Consider the following 19,241-nt stretch of genomic DNA (forward strand, 5'->3'; position numbering starts at 1 on the left):
CTAGCACTTACAAAAAAATGTTTATAAGGATTGCTAGAAATTATAAGAACTCCTGCATAGATGAAGAACTAATGTCATTCTGGAGGTCATCACCAAGCATGTACAAGATAAGAAGGTCATCAAGAGGAGTCAGCATGGATTCACCAAGGGTAAATCTTGCTTGACCAATCTAATAGCCTTTTATGATGACATGGTGTTGTGGTTTAAGTCCAGTCAGTAACTCAGAACCACACAGCCGCTTGCTCAACTCCCCCCCTTCTTCCTCCCCCCCCTCCCGGAGGGATGGGGAGGAGAATCGGAAGAATGTAACTCCCACGGGTTGAGATAAGAGCAGTCCAGTAACTAAGGTATAATACAAAACCACTACTACCACCACCAATGATAATAACGATAAGGGAAATAACAAGGGGAGAGGATACAATTGCTCACCACCCGCTGACCAATGCACAGCCCCACCCAAGCAGCGATCTGGGCCTTCCGGGTAACTCCCCCCGGTTTATATACCGGGCATGACGTGCCGTGGTATGGAATACCCCTTTGGCCAGTTTGGGTCAGGTGTCCTGTCTCTGCTTCCTCCTGGCTTCTTGTGCCCCTCCTCACTGGCAGAGCATGAGAAACTGAAAAGTCCTTGATCGGGGTAAGTGCTACTTAGCAATAACTAAAACATCGGTGTGTTATCAGCATTACTTCCAGGCTAAAGCCAAAACACAGCACTGTACCAGCTGCTAGGAAGAAAAATAACTCTTACGGCTGAATCAAATCAAAAGATTTCATAAATCAAAAATTATTTGTAAAAATGTTTTTTTTAAAGACAGATAAGACAACACTTTCTCCATCTCTGATCCCAAAAGGCACTGGAGTAATGACCACTATAATATACTAAGTATGTAAACAATCAGAATGAGAAGATTCTAACATGACCAGACCGCCTGAAGATATTTGGCAAAGATCAGTGCCAAGTGTGTTAGCAATTTCTACACAAATCAATGCTGCTTTAAGAACATGCATGAAACTTCAAAATCATTTTACTTAAGCACAAAATAGCAACAGCCAGCCTTAATGGAGCAATCATTCAGTTACCTCTTACATTGTTCTACTCAGCTTCCAGACAATTGTCAAGCTAGTTCTATTAAAAAATTAAAAAAAAAAAATAAAAAAATTTCGGTATTTTCTCTATTTCAAGTGCAAATTAAATTGCAGATGCCATTTCTCATTTATAGACATTACACACCTCAAAATATTGAGAAAGTCTCTTTAATGGATAATGTTAAAAAAAAACTTACTTCATAAAAGTGAGGACAAAATACTTTTATGAGACCATGTAATGTTTTATTTCAGAATACTTTCTTTGTTTTACCCATAAGAGTTACTAAAAATCTCTTCCCACTACAGAAATATACATTCTCTCTATAATTTTCAGTTAACTCCTAATAGGAGAGCAGCAGTTCTACCATACCTGGCACAGACCAGAAAAGGGTGGGGAAGAGTGAAAAATCCATTAAAATATCTGATTCAAAAGAAAGGAAAAGAAAAGAAGCACTTGCAGAGTTCCAACCCTAAGGCTTCAAGATACACATATGGTAATTAAAAAACAAAAGTAAAAATTTATGTGTTTAACTTCCTTGGTTAAGGCCACCTGTTTACAGAACCTTCTACAGCACAACATAGACTGTAGCTACCAACGCATTCCCTGATCTAACCCAGTGAGTCTCAAGCTATTATAGATTACTTTGCAGACTACAGAGCTATGGCAAATAGAAATCAGTTTTATAAGTCTTTTAAAAAAGCATCATAAACCCATGTAATAGTCTGTGAAGAGAGCTGAGGGTTACAATAGCTTGCTCACCATAAAATAAATTATTTATTTATCTTAGCAACAACAGGTCCCTCGGTCCCATCCTCAGATCCACATAGACTCATAATCAGTTTTAGAGGTCTTGGCCCTGACTCAGACTCAATTTACATTTATGAAGAACCACAACAGCAAAACTTCTCTGGGATAATGCATGTAACACTGCCCAGTCTAAACTTCTCTTTCTAAAGAAAAGGAAAAAAAAAACCATAACCTTATGCAGCCTTTCAGTTCTTAAAAGGGGCCTATAAGGAAGATGGGGAAAGACTTCTTAGCAGGGCCTGTTGCGATAGGATGAGGGGTGATGGTTTTAAACTAACAGAGGGGAGATTAGGGCTGGATGTGAGGAAAAAATTTTTTACAATGAGTGTGGTAAAATCCTGGTCCAGGTTGCCCAGAGAGGTGGTGGATGTGCCATCCCTGGATGTGGTTCTGGGCAACCTGATCTAGTTGAAGATGTCCCTGCTCATTGCAGGGGGGATTGGACTAGATGACCTTTGGAGGTCCCTTCCAACCCAAACTATTCTATGATTCTATTCTAAATGCCTTTTCATTTTATATTCAGACTTAATGGTACTCCTTAAACCCTCACCCAGCACCCTCTACTTAAAAGCATATAAAAAGATCTATTGTAACCAAACTGAAATAAACCAAAGCAGAACCTTCTGAAGAAGAAACATCACCAGTTATCCGAAACCCTGTTCTCGGGAAATTCCAAATTCTTTTTTTATGAAAGACACAAACAGACTTCAAAATTTAGTAAAGAATGCAATTTCTGAAACTTAATTTAGAGACAGCAGAAACAAAATGTTTTAACCCTTTTTAGCCATGGTAGCCCCATCAGAAGGGGAGCTGGCCATCCTGGAAACTAACAGAAAGTCAAGATAGACAATTACAGCTGCTGAGGAGTCTGAAAGTCCTAGCTCTGAGGCAATATATCTGACAGTCTATTAAAAAGACATGAAACCCCTAACTTCAGGGTTTCTCAGCTAGGAGGCATAATCTAGATTAGAGAAAGCTTTCACTTCAGCAAACAGTAAATTCTGAATTTACAGGTAGCCTGTACATTACAATATTTCAGACAGCTCTACTTGGATGCTGAAAGATAGAAAAACTATATTTCCTGAACTCTGCTGGAGTTTGCTATTACTTTTATTACTTCTGCATGGATGGCATCCAAATACTGTTGATGGTAGCAATATAAAAGCTCTGAGACATAGAACTATTGTTTTGTTTATACAGAAACAACTATCTAGCTTTCCCAAACAAAGGTTTCTTCCTTGCTATCTATTCTTTCTGATATATGGCAGACTATTTTTATGGTATGTTCTCAGAAATCACAGATGACAAACATACTGGAAAATATTCACCCTCACAAAATTTACATGCCAGCATAATAAAAATACAACTTGGAGACCTGTAAAAGACACAAAGTTCAGTTCTACTTTTAAGATGAGAATGAGAAGAAACAATTGTCAAAAGATGCATAGCCTGAGATGGACTAACTAAAGCAAATATGGAAGAACACTGAAAGTCAGTTTATGTCATTTGTAGGATTAGGCAAAGCAAATTGAGTAGTCTCCTGGTATAAATTATATATTGGCAAAGAGCCTGCTTACTTCTAACATTTATACCGTATGTGTCATGAAGCGAGAATACCTGAATGCTTGTTTTGAGTAGTTATCTCAATACTGAGAAAAAGACTCATGTTTTGTATTCAGGTATCTTTTCTTAGAGGTACTTAAAGTGGCAGAGAGAAACACCAGGGGGAAAAAAGCAAGACAAGAAACTGAGGACAATGACATCCCAGTGTTTAATTACTTTCCTAGCAAAAGCACATCTTTCAAATCACTACTTTGTGCACACCACTTCAACTATTCTGCCATCAAGAGACTCACTTCAGTTTTACCGATCAATGTCATAGCATCTAATTTTAACCTTGCACAAAACCATGTAACTTGACAAGGTCTGCCCTCCCTGTCATGGTTTAAACCCAGCAGGCAACTAAGTACCACACAGCTGCTCACTCATCTCACCTTCCCCCCCATCCCCAGGTGAGATGGGGAGGAGAATAAAAAAAAAATGTAAAACCCACGGGTTGAGATAAGAACAGTTTTGTATTATACTTTAGTTACTGGACTGTTATCTCAATCCGTGGGATTTACATTCTTTTGGGTCTCCTCCCCATCCCTCTGGGAGCAGGGGGGAGGGAAGAAGGAGAGGAGTGAGTGAGCGGCTGCATGGTTCTTAGTTACTGGCTGGGCTTAAATCATGACACCATTCCTTCAGAACTGAGGTAGGTTTTCCATCCCACTTTCTAATGTGTTCTCTGTAATCCCGCAGGTAAAACCATAGGGTGGCCCGTGGCATGTACCTCCTATTTCTTCCCTCTCGGGCAGTAGGGTGCCTTCTGTTAATAGCTGAGATGCAGGTCTGTACACATGGGGAGCTGGATAGATCGTCTCTCAATTGTTTGAACTGGGACAGGAGTTTTTCCACAGCTGAAATAATGGAGGTGGCGAGACCATCTTCAAACTCCCGGAGTTGATGACTCACTTCATCCACTGTTGCTGCTGCTTCCTTCCAGCTCATTGTTGCTGTATGACAGCACACTCTGTGTAAATTTCCGCCACATGGGTCATGTACATTTGACTTCATCTGGATCTATGAGTGTCTTCTCGGTGTCTGACTTATGATAAATCATCTCTAGAACGGCTAATTCCCTCAGGAACTGGAGTCCTTTATCATGGTCCACTTGCCTGGGCGACATATAACATTTTTCTTGTAGAGATACCTTTCCTTCACAGCTAACAAGAGCCACCTCCAGAGGCTAAGTATTTGTTTCTCTTTTGCAATCTCCTTGTCAATTCCCCTTTCCCTAGCAAGTGATCCCAGCTGCTTGGCTTCTTTACCCTCTAATTCAAGAATGTTGGTCCCATTGTCCCAGGATCGGAGCATCCAGGTGATGATGTGCTCACCTGGACGATGGCTGAAATCTTTTTGCATATTCTGCAGCTCAGTCAAGGACAGGGATCGAGAAGTTACCTCTTGTTCTGCCTCTTCCTCTAGTTCTGGTATTGCCCCCTCTAGTCCTGGTATTGCCCCCTCTAGTCCTGGTATTGGCCCTTCTTCGTCTTCCTTCACTGAACAAGTTGTTTTACATTTCCATTTCCTCTTGCATATGGGGTAACTGATACTGACAGAGGTTGGTTCTCTGGTTCAATTATATTATCTGTTGCTGGGGTCTGAGTGGTTGTCGTGCTTGTTGTCAGGGTTTGAGTAGTCGCAATACTGGTCACAGGAATTAAAACAGCTGCAGTGCTTGTTGCCAAAGTTTGAATAGCCACTGTACTTGCTGCTGGGGTTTGAGTGGCTGCAGTGCTTGTTATGGGGGTAAAAATAACTGTGGTGCCTGTTGCCAGAGTTTGAGTAGCTACAGTGTTTGTTGTGGAGACTGAAGTGGCTCCAGTCCTTGTCGCAGGGGTTTGAGTAACCATAGTTCTTGCTACTGGGATTTGAGTAGCTATAGTGCATGTTGTAGGGGTTGAAGTAGCCAAACTCCTTGTCAATGGAGTTTGAGTCCCTCTTTTTCTCCTTCGAGCTGCAGTGCTACTCATGTGGGTTGGAGTAGCCACATGTAGCTATTTAACCCTAAGCAAAATATGAACCATATTCAACAACATACCCATTCCTGCAATAGGGCCAGGCTGGTTTCAGCATCCCAAGAATATTCAAAATTTTCAAAATTCTCAAATGTTGCTGTAAATAGCCTGGTGGGGGCGATGTGGGGGGATTTCTCCTCCATCGGTTGCTCTCCAAGGAGAAAAAGGAAAAGGTATGATTATTAATAGTTCCCATTAGATGGCTCCCAAAGTATAGAGGTGGTGGCAATGCTGAGAACACATACCAAATCAGTTTCATGACCAGCAATTATATCATCACAAACCACTATTATAAAGTACAACAAAACAAGAACCTTACCCAAGCCCCAAAGGCAAGAAACACCAAAACAGGGAATGTATACTGCAAGCAAGATATGAAATAATGTCACTCTGAGACCAAGTGCAACAACTCTGAGAGCAAAAGAATCAACATTGTGACCCGTGACTATTAAACCAAAGCAGTGGATGTTTATAATGAATTTGTTTTGACACACTCTGGTCAGATCTGTTGTTATCTCAACCCTTTGTGCCTCACACTGGGCACCAAAAAGGACTGTTGTGGTTTAAACCCAGGTGGTAACTACCACACAGCCACCTGCTCACCTCCTTTCCCCCTCCCAGGCGGGATGGGGAGGAGAATTGAAAGAATCTAAAACCCATGGGTTGAGAGAAGAACAGTTTAATAAATAAAGTCAAATATAGTGATAATAGAAAGAATACCAGCAATAACAATAATGATAATAATAGGAAACAAAAAAAAAAAAAGAGAAAGAAATGAAAGCTCAGAAAACACAAGTGATGCACGATACAACGTCTCACCACCCACCAACCGATACCCAGCCTGACCCAAGCAGAGATCAGTCCCTTCCAAGTAACTCCCCCCCAGTTTATATACTGGGCATGACGTGCCATGGTATGGAATACCCCTTTGGCCAGTTTGGGTCAGGTGTCCTGTCTCTGCTTCCTCCTGGCTTCTTGTGCCCCTCCTCACTGGCAGAGCATGAGAAACTGAAAAGTCCTTGATCAGGGTAAGTGCTACTTAGCAATAACTAAAACATCGGTGTGTTATCAGCATTACTTCCAGGCTAAAGCCAAAACACAGCACTGTACCAGCTGCTAGGAAGAAAAATAACTCTTACGGCTGAAACCAGGACAATGTCAAAGGGAAAAATATTGAAACTTCAAGTCTGGATATTTCATTTGTAATTAAAATAAACTGGATTCCACTTCATACTAGATTAAGGGTCTATGTCAACCTCTAGCTAGCTAGCTCTTTGCTACAAATCTTACCTTTCGAGTAAACCATTCCATTCTCAACCCAGAAGGTTGCAGGAACATCTACTGATATACATCCTGATCTACAGAACTTCTGATAACTTGTACCTGGTTTAAAGAAAAAAAGCAAGCCAGAGTGCCAAAATGTTTATTACTGGAATACTACAAATGTGGGGACTTTGATGGCTGACTGCAGTCCTTCTTCATTTCCTCTTTTGATGCAATTTAAATCATTAGCCGTTTTACTACAACATAAATTTTAGTCTAGTTATAAACAGAAGGTAAATCAGTAAGGAAAATCTCTGAAGTGTTCTAACAGCCAAACACTAGAAATAATTTAGGTAAGCACTCATACATATTTGACAAAATATAATACTGTTGACAAGAAATTTGTCAGGTATTTGATTAACTTGCCACTGCATTTAAGAATAAATAACAAACAGCAACTGCTGTTGACTACTGAAAGCACTGTATTGGGTTTGCATGGCAAGGGTTTGGTAGCATGGGGGGGGGAGGGTGGCTACAGGGGTGGCTTCTCTGAGAAGATGCCAGAAGCTTCCCCCACGGCCAACAGAGCCAATGCCAGACAACTCCAAGACAGACTGTCACTAGCCAAGGCCGAGCCAATCAGCAACGGTGGCAGCACCTCTGGGATAACATATTTAAGAATGGGTAAAAACTTCTGTGTGACAGCAGCTGGGGGAGAGAAGAGTGAGAATATGTGAGAGAAACAACTCTGCAGACAGCAAGGTCACTGAAGAAGGAAGGGGAGGAGGCACTCCAGGTGTCAGAGCAGAGATTCCCCTGCAGCCCATGGAGATTAATGTTGGAGCACATATCCACCTGCAGCCTGTGGAGGACCCCATGGTGGAGCAGGTGGATGTGCCTGAAAGAAACTGTGACCTTGTGGGAAGCCCACACTGGAGCAGGCTCCTGGCAGGACCTGTGACCCCATACAGAGGAGCCCATGCTCAAGAAAGTCTTCTGGCAGGACCTGTGACCCTGCAGGGGATCCATGTTGGAGCGGTTTGCTCCTGAAGGACTGCACCCCATGGAATGGACCCATGCTGGAGCAGTTTGTGAAGAACTGCAGTCCATGGGAAGAACCCACATTGGAGAGGTTTATGGAGGGCTGCCTACCATGGGAGGGAACCCATGCTGGAGAAGGGGAAGAGTGCGAGGTGTCCTCCCCCTGAGGGGGAAGGAGCAGCAGAGACAACATGTGATGAACTGACCACAACCCCAGTTCCCTGTCCCCCTGTGCCACTCAGGGGGAGGAAGTAGAGAAGTCAGGAGTGAAATTGAGCCCGGGAAGAAGGAAGGGGTAGGGGGAAGGTGTTTTAAGATTTATTTTTTTATTTCTCATGATCCTACTCTGATTTGACTGGTAATAAATTAAATCTTCCCCTCCCCCCCCCCTTTGGGGGATGGTCAAGAGACCTTTTCTGTGTTTGTCTCAAAACAACTCAAAAAGTTACAAGGAACTGACAACTTGTTATCACTTGGGCAAACGGCTGGGGGCAGAGCAGGAATCCTGCTCCACGAAGGTGGGGGATGCCTTCCTGTGTTGTCTGCCCTGAGGCCGTGAAGAACTGCCCCGGCAACAAACTGCCCGGATACAGCACAACAGACCCTACTGTGCCTGTCAGGAAACAACGTTAACTGGGTCTGGGGGCTCACCAGATACCCCTGCAAACAAGTCTCCACCTGTGGGAGGGTTCCAAGAGAGCCTAAAAAAATAAAATAAAAAAACCCCAAAAACACACCCCACCAAAAAACCCCCCAGAAAACCACTCTCCTATGAGTAAAGGTTCTTCTATCTATACTTAGAAATTATAAATGGTAGCTTCTTACATGTGAGGCTTTTTTTAATGCAATTTACATAGTGTTAAACCATATTCACCAATGTTTAATATTAGAAATAAAATTACACCCTCCAAAAAAAGGAAAAAAAAAAAAAATCAAAGCTAAGTTATCAATGCAGTTATCACTGACTTCTGATTAAGAAGCTAACTTTAGGGAAACATGTTCTTAGGCCAATTCAGACTATTTATTTATTTAAAACTCAACACTAAATTATTTTATCCTGTTGCAATAAAAAGGAAGGATGTTATCAGCTTTAAATTTACTGGCTTTCAATTGAGCTTATAGCTCACATACTGCCTTTGCCTTTCCCTTACACTTCATGTAGTTTGACAATTATACTTTACAGACCCTTTATTGCCTTTCTCTGCTTGCTGTCATGACACAATCTCACATAAATGCCACATGAAATCAATTCTACTGGAAGTAAAAACTTTATAAAAAACATTTCCAGATGCACTTAAGATGTACTTAAGTTTTGCTTACTTATTTGAACAAGAGAACAAAACGAAACAGACAAGAAAACCAGACCAAAAAAAAAAAAACAAAACACCCCAACAAAACCTTTGACAATGAATCTATAGTTTTATAGTTTAGGGGAAAAAACATGGAGACAAAGAGGTTTACATAGTGTAAAAGAGAAGGGTACACGCAGACACAAAACCAAAATACAAACCCTAGCGATTAATGTCTAACAAAGCTCCGAAACAGTGTATGCTGCAGTTTGTGCACATAAGCCCCCTACCCTAGAGATGACATTATCATTCTTTTTGTCTATTTCAACTGCAAAATCCCAAGGGAGTCATGAATATCTGTGCCACTGTAATCACTTAGTTCCTTTTTTCATACAATGAAATATTATCTGCAGTGTTTGCCACTGCTGCACTTAACAAAGATGATTTACAATTTTGATGCACACTGGTGCAAAGCCGGATTTTTAGGCCCAACATTAGTAACTTTTGATACACTGGGAATACTTGCACCATATATTCTTTGTAGACAGACAGAACGTTTCCTGCTTTGAAATCTTTACAGCCTAATGCTTGCAAATTCAGAAGACTTAGCACACAATCATGGGGGGAAAAAAAAAAAAAGGCTGAAAGATCACTCAGTCTATCCCACTTTCCTCAAGGCAGGACCTCCTAGACAATCCTGCCAGATGTCGGTCTTGTCATGCCTAACCTACTTTCTTTCAACTATTCACATATGCAGAAAGAGAAACACACATACACATAACTCTTCAGATTCAACAGGTGGAAGAACAGAACACTGTGAATATCTACTGACTTTATTAGGATTCCATGGCAAGGTCCATCTGGAAAAAAAAAAAAAATGGGATTACAAGAATATGACCCAAAATACACAATCTGAGAGAGAAATAAAATATGTTATTGTGGCAGGTATATATACAGAGATACCTACATGCATTAAAGAAACCCCAGATGTTAACTAGGAAAACTACTCTTTAACCTATTCACTATAAACCAGCAAATTTATTCTAGATGCAATGTACAGTCAAAGAACATATAACAGCACCTCCCCCCCCATTATGCTGTGCTCGTAAATGCACAGTTTTAAGAGACAGTCACACAAGTAAAAAAAAAAGCAGGTTGCTTAATTAAGTTCATATTATGACTGTCCTGGGTTCAGCTATAACAGTTATTTTTGTTATTTTTCTCCTTCCTAGTAGCTGGTGCAGTGCTGGTTTTTGGCTTTAGTTTGAGAATAATGCTCATAAACACACCAATGTTTTAGTTGTTGCTCAGTAGCGCTTACCCTGATCAAGGACTTTTCAGTCTCTCATGCTCTGCCAGTGAGGAGGGGCACAAGAAGCCAGGAGGAAGCAGAGACAGGACACCTGACCCAAACTAGCCAAAGGGGTATTCCATACCACAGCACATCATGCCCGGTATATAAACTGGGGGGAGTTACCTGGAAGGGACTGGTCACTGCTCAGGTCGAGCTGGGTATCGGTCAGCAGGTGGTAAGCAATTGCATTGTATATCACTTGTGTTTACTGGTTTTTTTTCCCCCCCTTCCCCTTTTAGTTTTATATTCTCTCCCCTTGTTATTTCCCTTACCATTATTATTATTGATGGTAGTAGTAGTAGTTTTGTATTATACTTTAGTTATTGGACTGTTCTTATCTCAACCCATGCAGTTTACATTCTTTTGATTCTCCTCCCCATCCTGCCCAGAGCAGGGGGGGAAGGAGGGGAGTGAATGAGCAGCTACATGGTTCTGAGTTACCAGCTGGGCTTAAACCATGACAGACACATATCTAAAATAAAGGCATATTTAAAATAAAGGCATATCATGCTTCACCATAAACCACATCCAACTAAACTGACAGGACTGACTTTCTGCAGCGTGCAGGCTTTTTATATTGATTACCACTTTCAAATGAAACAAAAAAATCCAGCACACAGGTAGAAGTCTACCTTCCTCGATGACTATTATTTACAGTATCATGACACCCAAATAACTATAAATACAGTAAAAACACAGAATTACATAAAATCATAGAATAGTTTGGGTTGGAAAGGACCTTAAAGATCATCTAGTTCCACCCCCCCTTCCATGAGACCAGGTTGCTCAAAGCCCCATCCAGCCTGGCCTTGAACACTTCCAGGGATGGGGTATCCACAACTTCTCTGGGCAACCCATTCCAGTGCCTCACCACCCTCACAGTAAAGAACTTCTTCCTAATATCTAATCTAAATCTCCCCTCTTTCAGTTTAAAGCCCTTCCCCCTTGTCCTATCACTACATGCCCTTGTAAAAAAGTCCCTCTCCAGATTTCTTGTAGGCCCCCTTCAGGTATTGGAAGGCTGCTATAAGGTCTCCCCAGAGCCTTCTCTTTCTCCAGGCTGAACAAGCCCTCAGCATGTCTCAGTGTGTCTTCATAGAAGAGGTGCTCCAGCCTTCTGATCATCTTCATGGTCCTCCTCTGGACTCACTCGAGCAGGTCCATGTCCCTCTTGTGTTGGGGGCCCCCCAAGAGCTGAATGCAGTACTGCAGGTGGGGTCTCACAAGAGAGGAGCATAGAAGGAGAATCGCCTTCCTCAACCTGCTGGACACACTCCTTTTGATGCAGCCCAGTATATGGTTGGCTTTCTGGGCTGCGAGCGCACACTGCCATCTCACGTTGAGTTTCTCGTCAACTAACATCCCCAAGTCCTTCTCCTCAGGGCTGCGTTCAATCTATTCTCCGCCCAGCCTGTAGGTATACTTGGGATTGTCCTGACCCTGGTGCAGGACCTTGCACTTGGCCTTGCTGAACTTCATGAGGTCTGCACAGGCCCACCTCTCAAGCCTGTCAAGGTCCCTCTGGATGGCATAATGATGTTATTTCCTCATTTTGACACACTTGTCATTCATTATTCAAGGCCCATTTTTGTCAAACAGATCTCTACAAAGTTTAAGACACTCTTAATGCGCATTAGTCTGGAAAGTCTTATTAAAATGAGCTTTTAATAATCCTAAAGCACCTGAGCACCCTGTAAGTAACATATAGTTGTGTCTGACAAAATGCATAGGAGTAGACAAGTCTCCCACATTAGAGCTACGGGTAAGTATAGGAGTATAAACATCGCAAGTCTAAGCAGGGCCTCCAAGTCAACCACCAATGCTGTCAGAGGCTCCACGTCCCCATCTTCCCCCAAGCCCTACACTGCCTTCCTTGAAACGCTACAAATATTAGAGCCCCTCTGCAAACCCTGCATCCAAAGGGCAATCCGAAATCTCCACCAGGTTCCCTTTCGCCCAACATTCAAGCACTTTCCCCACCTCCTCCAAAATGCCGAGCTTGTCCCGGCATATGCACTTACCCCTAGTGACATTATAGCCCCCATTCCCAGCAACACCTCTGCCCCAAACCCACCAAGCAGCATCCTTGCCCCCATCCCACCTGTACTCTAGTGCCACTTAAGGTTCCCCTTCCTCATCAACAACATCCATAAGCCCCCGAATAACCAGTGTCCCCTCAGGCACGCTTTCCCTAGGGCCCCTCAGCACCTCGGGGACTCCTCAGCCCACCCCAGCCCCGCCGCGACGGCCCCGGCCGCACCTCACGGTCCTTGAGGCCCAGGAGCAGCACCTCTTCCATGAGAGTGAGCCGTATTTCCTTGGAATCGCCCTTCTCATCATCGCCGGGGTCGTCCCTGCGGCCTTCATCCTCCGGGCCTCCACCCGCCCCCCGCTCCTTGCCGGCAGCGGTGCTGCGGGAGGCCTCAGTACGGCGCTGCACCAGGCCGGAGCTGCGCTGGGTCAAGGAAGTCATGACTGAAAGCGGCGAGAGAGCAAAAGCCCGCCACGCGGAGAAGGGCTTGGCTACAGCTCGGGGCGGAGGAGAAGAAGGGACGGGAGCTGCTCCTACCTCCGCCCTATCCGCACCGGGGCAGCGACCGTCTAGGGGGAGTCATGGGGAGCGGAGCTCAGCCGCGGCAGGGGAGACGGAGGCAGTGGGGGCCAGCATGCCCCCCCTACGGCGGCTGAGCTGGCGGAAATGGCTTTTCTTCCAATATGGTGGCGCAGATTGATGTTAGCGGAGAATGTAGCTGCAGCAGGCGGGGGGAGAGAAACGACCGGAAAAGGCCGCGGGCGGGAGGAGTCTCCTGCGGGGCAGGAGATAGGGACGCGACACCCCAGGGACGCGGTTGCCTCGGTCTCAGAGAGTGCGGGCGGTGCGGTGCTGGTTGTTACTGACTGTTACTAACCATTACCTGGGCCTGTAGAGGACATTTAATCCAATACTCCGGGCGGAGGGGAGGGGGGCGGCTGGTTCGCCGGTGCCTGCCGTGGCATAACCCATAGGCTGGGTAGTCCACTTAAATTAATTTTTTTTTCTTTAAAAGTGCCTTATTTGCAACCTTAAGTCTGCTTGACTTCATTTTTAGCCAAAAGACCACGTCTGATTCCTAATGCAGCCCCCAGGAATATATCTTTTTATATATACACGCACACACTCATTGACTAAGCTCAGGTGAGCACAGAGAGCTCTCAACAGTCTTGACTTGGTCCCTTCCAACCCTAACAATTCCGTGATTTTCTGAAGTAAATGGAGTCCCTCAGCTCTGCTGTCGATGAGGCATCTTTTCAAACCTTTAGCTCTTTTGAGCATGGCATGCCAAAAACTCAAAACTACTTATCAAGGCTAAATAACATATATGTTTCCAGGTAGCATATTTTATTAAAGAATAAAGGTGCTTAAGATGCAAGGATGGCCTCTACTTTTTAGTCCACAATTAGGATATTACATTTGGCTGTAATGAGATATTTAGATTAAAAATATACATATATAATATGTATCTAAAATATAAATATTTACATAAATAGATATGAAAATATATCTATTTAGGTGCATTCTGTTTACCAAGAGCTCCAAGTCACTTCGTAAGTCATTATTTCCCACACCCCCAATTCTTGCATAATCTGCTAATGTGATTTAGTGATAATTCAGTATAGCTTCTGCAAGATGGTTGATAAAAAAGAATAGCAGATGGACAAAACTGATCCCCAGAGGATCTGAATCACTCACACAAGTGTTTGCCTATCATAAAATCATAGAATGGTTAGGGTTGGAAAGGACCTTAAGATCATCTAGTTCCAACCCCCCTGCCATGGGCAGGGACACCTCACACTAGACCATGTTGCCCCAAGGCCCTGTCCAACCTGGCCTTGAACACTGCCAAGGATGGAGCATTTACCACTTCTTTGGGCAACCTGTTCCAGTGCCTCACCACCCTCACAGATATATATATCTGAACTTCCTCTGTTTAACTTTAAACCCATTCCCCTTTCTCCTGTCGCTACAGTCCCTGATGAGTCCCTCTCCATCATCCCTATAGGCCCCCTTCAGATACTGGAAGGCTGCTATGAGGTCTCCATGCAGCCTTCTCTTCTCCAGGCTGAACAGCCCCAACTTCCCCAACCTGTCTTCATACGGGAGGTGCTCCAGCCCCCTTATCATCCTCGTGGCCCTCCTCTGGACTTGCTCCAACAGCTCCATGTCTTTATGTTGAGGACACCAGAACTGTACGCAGTACTCCAAGTGAGGTCTCATGAGAGCAGAGTAGAGGGGCAGGATCACCTCCTTTGACCTGCTGGTCACACTTCTTTTGATGCAGCCCAGTATACGGTTGGCTTTCTGGGCTGCAAGCACACACTGCCATCTCATGTTGAGTTTCTCGTCAACTAACATCCCCAAGTCCTTCTCCTCAGGGCTGCGTTCAATCTATTCTCTGCCCAACCTGTAGCTGTGCCTGGGATTGCCCCGACCCAGGTGTAGGACCTTGTACTTGGCTTTGTTGAACTTCATGAGGTTGGCATTAGCCCACCTCACAAGCGTGTCAAGGTCCCTCTGGATGGCATCCCTTCCCTCCAGTGTATCAAGCAAACCACATAGCTTAGTGTTGTCGGCAAACTTGCTGAGGGCGCACTCAATCCCACTGTCCATGTCGCTGACAAAGATGTTGAACAGGATCGGTCCCAACACTAACCCCTGAGGGACACCGCTTGTCACCGGTCTCCAATTGGACATTGAGCTGTTGATCGCAACTCTCTGCATGTGGCCATCCAGCCAATTCTTTATCCACCGGGTGGTCCATCCATCAAATTTATGTCCCTCCAGTTCAGAGACAAGGATGTCATGTGGGACAGTGTTGAATTTTGTTCCTCTTCTGTGTTTTGAGGCCTGCCAATTACAGTCCACTTACTGTAGGACATTCTGATATTTTTATCTTTCTAGTTTTTTTGGTCAAATGCCAAACTAAAGCTTAAGGATTTAACATCACTTATTTTTATGAAATAAGCATTTGCTCAAACAAGAGAGCACAATAGCATTGCAATATCTGTTTTCTAGAAATGTATTTTCTGAGTAGTACTTCAGTCCTATATGAGCCACTTGGGTATTTTATTGAGGATTATGATCAGGATAACAGGAATGTACTTAACTGGTATCATGGTATAACCCCAGCTGGAACCGAAGCACCACCCAGCTGCTTGCTCACTCCCCTCCCCCCCTCACAGTGGGATAGAGGAGAGGATCCAAAAAGTAAAAGTGAGAAAAATCGTGGGTTGAGACAAAGACAATTTAATAGGTAAAGCAGAAGTGGCACATGCAAGCAAAGTGAAACAAGGAATTCATTCAGCCTACTCACTGGTGGGGTGGCATGAGGAGCAGAAAAGGCCTTGACTCTGTGTAAGCACTGCTCAGCAATAACGGAAACATCCCTGTATTATCATCAACACTGTTTCAGCACAAATCCAAAACATAGCCCCATACTAGCTACTTTGAAGAAATGTAAATCTATCTCAGCCAAAACCAATGCATTATCCATCCCTTATTCCATACAATTCATGTCATTGTAATGGTTTAACTCCAGGTGGCAACCAAGTGCCATGCAGTGCTCCCTCACTCTCCCCCCCCCCCCCGCGTCCGGTGGGACGGGGAGGAGAATCAGAAAAAAAAGGTAAAATCCGCGGGTTGAGATAAGAACGGTTTAATAACTAAAGTAAAATATTATAATAATAACAACAACAATAGTAATAGGAAAAAGAGAGAGAGGAATAAAACCCAAGAAACATAAGTGATGCACAGTACAATTGCTCACCACCCGCTGACCAATGCCCAGCCAATCCCCGAGCAGCAATCAGTGGCTCCCGGCCAACTTCCCTCAGTTTATATACTGGGCATGATGTGCTGGGGTACGGAATATCCCTTTGGCTAGTTTGGGTCAGGTGTCCTGTCTCTGCTTCCTCCTGGCTTCTTGTGCCCCTCCTCAGTGGCAGAGCCTGGGACACCGAAAAGTCCTTGCATTACTTAGTAACAACTAAAACATCGGTGTGTTATCAGCATTGTTCTCAGACTAAAGCCAAAACACAGCACTGCACCAGCTACTAGGAAGAAAATTAATGCTATCCCAGCCAAAACCAGGACACCAGCACAGACTGCTCACTCAGCAACAAGAACACTCCTCCAGGCACTGCCATTTTTATGTTTTGACCTGTATTCTAGGTCCCTCTCTTGACTGCAAAGCAGAAAGCTTGAGAATTTTGTTCTGGAAACACTTTCCTATGGGGTTAAACCAAGCCAAATATGGATTGATTTCCTTTGGGTTAATTCTGCACTGGATTATATCTACGCAACACCATTTATCTTCAGTATTATAAAATTATATTATCTCTAGATCATTTCTATGTGATGGCTTTTATAAAGAGATCTCACTGGCTATCACTTTACCATCCATGAAAATACTTGATTCTAAAGAGCTGCTATTCAAACAGAAATTTCTTCATTGGGGATTTGCAAGGAAGTTTTGAATTAAATCAGACTGCAGACCACATTCTTAGTTCAATAATTTGAATTGTTGGGACAAAAGAAAGGACATATTACCTGCATAGTATAGTGTCATGGTTTAAGCCCATTGGCAAGCATTTGAGCATCAAACACAACATAGTGTCTGAGGCTAGCCAGTTATTTAAAAATATGTTGCTGTCCAGTTGAATAAGTACATTTTCATGAGTACCGATTGCATTGTTAGGAGTTCATTAATGATCTATAAAAATGTAAGAACTCCTGCTATGTATTTGTTTAGCACCAAGCACAAGACTACCTGGACATATCTAAGTAAAGTTGCACAATATCTAACCATGAGACACAAGGGTGTTTTTTAATACTAGTATTTGAAGCAATCACAGTGGATTCAAACAGAGCAGAAACCTGACTAGTAATCAGGAAGCATCCAAAAACTCACAGCAAAGCAGTAATTTTACAATCAATAAGCCTTGTACATCTGCAGTGTGTTCATGTTTTTGCCTTTTAGTGGCACTTTATTTTCCTCCTGGAAAACTAGATTGAGGAAGAAGAAAGGGGATTTGGGGCTTCATTCATGACGCCAAAAAGAGCTAAAACACAGCACCAAAAATACACAGTATAGCTGGAAAGGTTATATGGCTTTTTTTCCTAGGGATTCTAGAATTGGGATGGGGGGACTCACCAGATGAAAGCCTCGCTGACTGCAGAGTGAACTGGCAGCAGAGAACATTTCTCCACATGCCCACACACAGAATCATACACTATCTTGACTTGGAAGGAACCCATAAGGATCATCAAGACTGTTGTGGTTTAAGCTCAGCCAGTAACTCAGAACCACGCAGCCACTCACTCACTCCCCCTGCTTCTCCCCCCGAATCGCGTAGGGATGGGGACGAGAATCGAAAGAATGTAAACCCCACAGGTTGAGATAAGAACAGTCCAGTGACTAAGGTATAATACAAAACTACTACTACCACCACTAATAATAATGATAATGATAAGGGAAATAACAAGGGGAGAGAATATAAATCTAAAAGGGGAAAAGGAAAAGAAAACAATAAACACAAGTGATGCACAATACTAACCACCTGCTGACCAATGCCCAGCCTGACCAGAGCAACGATCTAGGCCATCTGGGTGACTCCCTCCAGTTTATATAGTGGGCATGACGTGCTGTGGTATAGAATCCCCCTTTGGCTAGTTTGGGTCAGGTGTCCTGTCTCTGCTTCCTCCTGGCTTCCCCTCCTCCCTGGCAGAGCATGAGACTAAGAAAGTCCTTGGTCAGAGTAAACATTACTTAGCAACAACTAAAAACATCAGTGTTATCAGCATTGTTCCCAGGCTGAAAGTCAAAAACACAGCACTGCACCAGCTACTAAGAAGGAGAAAAATGAGTGATACAGCTGAACCCAGGACAGTATCCACCCCTTATTCCATACCAGTGACATCATGTTCAGATCCCATTTTTTTTCCAATATACCATCGCTTTTTGTCTCATACATATATATATAACCACACACACACAAAGAGAGAGATATCATTCCTTAGTTCATGGACCAATCCCTATGAAGTTGCAGAAATCATTCAGTCCATGAAGTCAGGCTCCATCTCTTGTAATAGTCTTTCAGGGCAGGAGAGATGGTGTCTAGTGTTGGATTGTTGCCTGCTGATAACACCACTGAACTCGTCTGGTCACTGCTGAGCTCGTCTGGTTTCATCGAAGTTCATTCTTTGTGGGGGTGATGATCGGAGGGAAGTCAGGGTCAGTCGATGGTGACCCGAGGACAGTTCTGCTGCTGCTGGCTTTTCCCGTGACTTTATTCTCTGCTGATGATCATGACAGCACATATCTTCTTTTCAAACCCCTAGTGGTGGAGATGGGCATCTAGCTGATGGGCTATAAAAGTGTTACAGAGCAGGCGACAGCATATAGTTGTGTTCATTGGCTGTTTTCCCCCAAAATTAAATCCCTTTGACATATACACTGGACTTCCCCATCTTCCCTCATTACCAACCAAGTATATCCAGGTCCCTGAGCAAAAGCAACCCCACAAGCGGGTTTTCCTTTACCTGAAGCAGGAATAACCCAGACTGTCTCCCGCAACAAATTCTTTATGTACAACACAGGAAACCCTCTACGTACCCCTCTATGGTACATCAAAGTTCTGATTGGGCTGGGCCAGCCCTGTTGGCAGATGCCCTCGTGTTGACCAACCAGGTGGCTTTTGGTAAATGTGTATCCCAGTGTTTGAAAGTCCCACCACCCATTGCT

The 19,241-nt window shown here is 43.6% G+C and overlaps 1 protein-coding gene across 1 annotated transcript in view; it reads right to left on the reverse strand.

The window, feature by feature from the left end:
* LOC115619181 (Golgi phosphoprotein 3-like) overlaps positions 1 to 12,934 on the reverse strand; it is a 44,788-nt gene extending 31,854 nt beyond the window's left edge. The window contains exon 1 of the mRNA XM_030511227.1: positions 12,722 to 12,934. Within this exon, the coding sequence (XP_030367087.1) occupies positions 12,722 to 12,934 (213 nt within the window). The remainder of the gene's footprint in view (positions 1 to 12,721) is intronic.
* Between the last annotated feature and the right edge of the window lie 6,307 nt (positions 12,935 to 19,241).

The sequence above is a fragment of the Strigops habroptila genome, chromosome W (assembly GCF_004027225.2).
Source record: "Strigops habroptila isolate Jane chromosome W, bStrHab1.2.pri, whole genome shotgun sequence".
Lineage (NCBI taxonomy): Eukaryota > Metazoa > Chordata > Aves > Psittaciformes > Psittacidae > Strigops > Strigops habroptila.